The 6,000-nt window shown below is 39.4% G+C and overlaps 1 protein-coding gene across 1 annotated transcript in view; it reads right to left on the reverse strand.

Moving 5' to 3' along the window:
- Nucleotides 1-3,761, reverse strand: part of LOC122800056 (uncharacterized threonine-rich GPI-anchored glycoprotein PJ4664.02-like) — a 541,511-nt gene extending 537,750 nt beyond the window's left edge. Inside the window, exon 1 of the mRNA XM_044069542.1 lies at nucleotides 3,518-3,761. Within this exon, the coding sequence (XP_043925477.1) occupies nucleotides 3,518-3,560 (43 nt within the window). The 5' untranslated portion in view covers nucleotides 3,561-3,761. The remainder of the gene's footprint in view (nucleotides 1-3,517) is intronic.
- Between the last annotated feature and the right edge of the window lie 2,239 nt (nucleotides 3,762-6,000).

Here is a 6,000-nt window from a genome sequence, read left to right on the forward strand (position 1 = left end):
GTTTGCCCTAGTTAAAATCTGCCGTTCGATGAAGAGCGGCTTTGATAAATACGTGTTCAACGAATATTCAATGAAATCTCATAGACCCATTTCATACTGATGTAACAATCCAGTATTTTATCTGAACCCATACAGATGGCATTTTTTCTTCTTGGAGAGTGCTTTTAGTATCTGTTCAGATGTGTTCACTGGGGGGGCAGCTACAGACTAAATACTTGTACTGGAAAGTCTAGAAGCAACAGAAGAGAAGTTTTGAGCTAAACTAATCTTCAGTAATGATAACCATATCCCCAGGGTTTGAGTGGGTGATGCCATTACAGACAAGCTTTGTACAATACTCTGTACTACTTCTGAAATTCTTTACATAAATAAAAAAATGTCTTGTAGTTAAACTTTGCTGATGAAGCAGTTTTAGTCATATTAAGATTTTTTTTTACCTAATTCCCGAAATGAGCCTTGTTTCTAAACTTGGCATTGTTTTTATAATAAACTGGATCATGAGCCTCTGTGTAAGAGTTATAATACAAGCATAAATTTGGGGTATATGTGGTGGTGTTTAATACAGTGTCATTAAAAGGGGGCACTGCTGGACTGCCTAAAGTGCAAATCAAGCACAAGAAAATTGGAAAAGAAGTCTCTAAAAATGGCAGAGTTGGTTGCTGACCTGTACCGGGACAACATGATGAAAAAAATACCACTGTGATCTGATTTGACCAGTGAAGGTATGACAAAGGTCAGGACCTAGACAGGGGCTGTTTTTGTAAGAACAATGTAGAGTATTGTTGGTGCCACCAGTGGGAGAAGGTATTATTTGAGTGAGGGAGTTTGCAACAAAAAACTCAAGGAAGTGATAAGTATACATTTTTTGGGAGGGGAGAGTGACTATGCCATTTTAATGCAGTTAAAGTCCATCAGAAAGATGACATTTGATTTGATGGACAGGAACCCTAATTTAGTAACATGTTACTTGATGTATAAGTGTCATGGATGTGATTCTGGAACTAATCAGGATATATTCAGATATCTTCTTTACTGATATCAGAATATGAAGGGGTTCAGAGTCAATGCCCTGGTCAATTATTTTAGAAATGAGGATATTTCAGATAAAGAGAGACATACCACCACCGTTACACTTGTAGCCTAAGCTGTGTGCTAATCAAAGAAGCCATGTAAGCAAAAAGGGCTATCACTGTTCTGCAACCAGTTTTCAGTGGCAACACAAATATCCATGTCTTCCAGAGTAGCTGTATGAAATGTAATGGAACAACAGAAACAGTTACAAGGCAATAAAAAACAGTGCAACTTTATACAATATAGCACGATAAAGTACTATATGATACTACACAATATAGGGTTACTACTTATAGCTCAATACAATACAACGCAGTATGACAGTGGTTGCTCTGCTACTTGTCGAAAGCAGTCTCCCCAAGGAACCAATTTGCCAAGTACAACTCAGCGAAGGTGAATACATGTATCATTGTTTTCTGTAAGAAATCATTGCCAGTGCAGTTTCTAAGTGTGCGAAAGCAGTGATTCATTCATTTTGGAAGATTTCATCCTTGTTTGAGTTTGTGCGACTATGGAGTTGATATACAAAAGTGGTTACAGTTAAGTTTTTGGTGGGGTTGATTTTCAACCAGTTGTTTTCAGGGAGTTGATTCTTCATGCAGTTGTAATTCAACAACTTATAGTGGAAGCCAATATTGTACAGCAAAATGCAGTACAGTGCAATAGTTTTATAAGGGCTTTCGTTCATCTTAACTTAACTTCAAAATACATTTGTTAGAACGATATTCAATGAATATTGTTCTATCAAATGTATTTTAAAGTTAAAATCATTGGAAAATAGAAGGTAAAATATTCATTTACCTAGTGTGGTTCTACCTTATAACTGTTGGCAAAGTTATTCTAAAATTACTATCATTTATCATACATCATATACATATATAGTTTTACTATCAATATCTCGAAATTTATAAAAAAACGGTACGAAACAGCGAAGTGTTGTACCGAAACTGCACCTAAACGAATGGCCCTAATGTCGAAAAACAGCCATTAATGCCGAAAATGTCAACATTTTACGTTATTAACAACAATGTCACCCTTACTGCAACTCCCTAATCCCTACACCTAATCCCCTATTCGAATTGTTCGAATACTTCATAGCCATGCAATTGCACAGCAACATTTTAATGGTAAACCACACACACACACATATATATATATATATATATATATATATATATATATATATATATATATATATGTTACCTTGTACAGTTTAAGTAATGTAATTATTGTGTTTGTCCTTGCATTCTTAATATAAGGTGGAAGTAATAATGAAGTTAGGTTTTTAACAATAACATGCTTAGCATTTGTAGACTTTTACATTACAAATATTTTAGTTTGAATATCAACAAAAAGAATGGGTTCTTTAAATTCACTGAATGTTTAATTGTATAATTGGTATGGTTTTATATTGTAAAGAATTTTGGGTTATGTTGTCTTAAGAAGTTCATTGTGTACTGTGGATGAAGGAAAGCCCTTACAACAAATAACCCTCTGGGTGCTTGGAACTGTCTATCTGGCATCATTTGTTTCTATAGTTGGTCGATTTTTTGTTTTTTTAATAGTTTTATAAGGATCAACTGGACAGCAAGCAGAGGTGCCCCAGGACAATAAACCAAGAGATGTTTAAATCTTCAATAAAAGAATATTACAGTTTATTAGCGGGTGAATCGATGGTTGTGCGGATTTCCAAATAAAACTGTATAATATAATAATAAAAAATGGAAAAGGCAATTTCAGTCAGGCAACTTTCAAATCAAGATGCATCTCCCAGACTAGCAATTATTGAACGAACGTTATCTTGGTCACCTCTATAAGCATATAGAAAAAAATATATATAAAACAAGAAGAATAAGGAAAAAACGCATTTCTTAAAACTTCATCGTGTTCTCCATAGCCAGTATACATTATACTTGCCATGAAACTTAGGAAGCTATGCATATTTACAAAACAATGAACTCAAGTTGCAATTCCGGTTATACTGAATTTAATAGCTAGCTCTTCTGGTTCCTTAGAAACAAACTGCAGTACAAACCTGTAAAGAGTTGCTTTTGAGTTTGGTCCGCCAGTTAACAGTAAGTAAACAGACAATGTAGTAACATATAGGACTAGAATGAAATCACGGTCCCTAATTTCATGCTTTCTGATGTGATATATAACACTACATCTCTTTCCTCTACTATGTAGTTACAAGGCAGGCGAATACGTTAACCGATGTAATGTCACGGCATTTAAAAAAATGCAAAACCGCGAACAATACACCGTTTTATGCAAACGTTTTGAAAAGGCAGATAAGGAACCTGCCTGCATTTGTCGACAACATTATCAACCGCAACCAACCGCTAGCGCGCGTAAACACACACATCACTTAAGCAACTTTTACAAAACTTTCAGTGGTTTACACTCTGTACGATAATTTGACAGAAAGTCTCGCAGACATTTTCACCTGCTGCTAAGGAAGCCAGGACCAGTACGGGTGACACACTCATCTTCCGATACACCTCGGGAGGTCGAGTAACAAAAGTTCACGTCAAGGGACCCCAATCGTTATTCAGCGCCGGCACAGCTCACCTGTGAGAGAGCTACAAGTGCACTTGTCAAAAGACAGGTGAAAAAGGAAACAGAGCTCTGCTTTCGGATCTGTGTAGCCCTAAACCATCAAAGAAGCAGAAACCGGGCGAGGCAAATGACTCATAACGAATTGTCCCTGCCCTATAATAAGCGACCTCTAGTAAATCAAGAATATCCACGCTCGCTTCCGCCCCAACTGTATTTAACCTTAAATAACTACACATGCCTAGATACATAAGCAAACTGTGTGAGATCCTTCCTTTGCGCTATGTGATGAATATGCGGGGGTCGTGGCCGGGTCCCAAGCAACGGAGAATGCTGTTTCTCTACTGTGACTGTAGGTCGTAGACCTGTCTGTCAAACGGGCACGTTGTAAATTTGAAGTTCACTACTATATTAATCTATAGAAACTGGTTGTTGTTGTCGGCTTTTCCAGGTTAGGGGTCGCCACAGGGGAACTCCGGTCCGCTAATGATTGGCAGTAGATTTTTACGGGCCGAGTTGCCGGCCCTGACGCACAATCTTCAACGAAGGTACGCCCATGCACGCATGTCTCCACACGGAAGACGCTCTAGGTGAGTATCGAACAGGACAACGTCTTACTGTGAGGCGACAAAGCTACGCAGCACCACCACCGCAGTCAATCTATAGAAATTGGTAATTTGTGGAATTTACTAGAATGGTTCCAGATAGACACGGTGGGACAGCTGTATTAGAACGAGACAACCCTTAATCTGACCAGCATAGTCCTCAGCCTCCTATCTCCAATATGTGGAACACTGCATCTCATAAAGTGGAACAAATTGTCAACAAGCGGAACACATTAACAAGTTCAAGCTGGAATCTCGCATCCTGGTTAAAATTCGTTACTATATTTACAAAAGTTCTTTTGATAAATAAGTGGGGTACGATATTTCCCCTCGATGTCTGTTTATTAAAAAAATCTTAACAATGGATGTGTGACAGAATGTAGTAGAGTGTGGAGCGCAGCATGGGATTTTTAAGACTCAAAAGGAGGAACATTCCTCATAATAAGGTATAGTTGAGAAGCATTGTGAAGTAACATTTCTGACTTGGTCTGTCTCACCAAGACTTATCCATCCAACCATACTAGGAGAGCAGTTTAAGTAATGAAGGCAAGATACAACAAATATAAGCATCAGGAGAACAGGAGGGTCACATGCAGTCATGTTTTCATAGGTTCATACTAGGCTATCTGCCCTAGGGCATTTATAAGCCTAGCCAGAATGTGTTTGGCTTTTGCCACCCATTTTAAATTTATTTTGCTATGCCCTTTTTCGAGGTTAGTATACTGTGCCTCTGTCTAACAGTGACACAGAAGTGATACACGGGGTAAACCTACGATCTCCCATCCACTCATCAAGATTCCTCTTGAAGAGAGTCAATGAGGGACTCTGCCTAACCTGGACTGGGATTTTATTCCAGAGTGAAGGGAGCCTCTGGGTTATGAATCTGTCCCTCCAGCATGTCCTATTTATTTCAGTGCTGAGGTTCAAGTCTCTCGAGCTCGTAGCTCGATGGGATTTGGATTTTCTGAGGTGCAGCATGTCCATTAATTCTGGGTTGGACATGGCTTTATATGTCAGGCACAGATCGCCTCTGAACAGGCGGTATGCCACTGAGTAGAGCTGGAGTTTCTTTAACTGGGCAGCATATGGCATCTGTTTGAGCCCTTTGATCCTCTTGGTGAGGTACTTTTGGGGTCTTTCCAGTTGCTGCAGGTGTCTGGTAAGGTACGTCCCAAAGGGGCACTGTACTCAATTATGGGCCTGATGAGGGATGAGTAAAGAGGCACGATGACCTCCCCTGATCTAGATGTGAATCCCTTCATGATTAGGTGGGCTATATAAAATGTTTTTCTAACCACTTTGGCCACGTGGTTGTCAAATGAGAGATTGCTATCAACTTGGGTCCCCAGGTCCCTAATTACTTCTTCTGTACTTAATGGATTACCACCTATGTGGTAATTTGTGGGCACTTTGTTTTTACCAAAGGGGATGACTATACACTTTTTGGCATTTAGCTTGAGGCCATGGCTCTGGCACAAGTTGTCTGTTTCTATGAGGCCCTTTTGGATGATACTTGTGTCGGCTGGAGAGTCGATTATGGCGCCCAGTTTGCAGTCATCTGCGAACTTGGTCAGCCACAGTCCTTCCGTGTTGGCCTGTACCTCCGAGAAATATATACCGAACAAGAGAGGTCCCAGGACTGAGCCTTGTGGGACACGACTTGTAACTGGTTTGGAGTCTGACATGGCTCCAGCAATTCTAACCATGTGGGTTCTGTCTTTGAGCCAGTTTGCAATCCATCTAGTGACATAGGGGTTTATATTTAAGC

This window comes from Protopterus annectens, chromosome 4.part0 (genome assembly GCF_019279795.1).
Source record: "Protopterus annectens isolate FY-2018-M chromosome 4.part0, PAN1.0, whole genome shotgun sequence".
NCBI classification, from domain to species: domain Eukaryota; kingdom Metazoa; phylum Chordata; order Ceratodontiformes; family Protopteridae; genus Protopterus; species Protopterus annectens.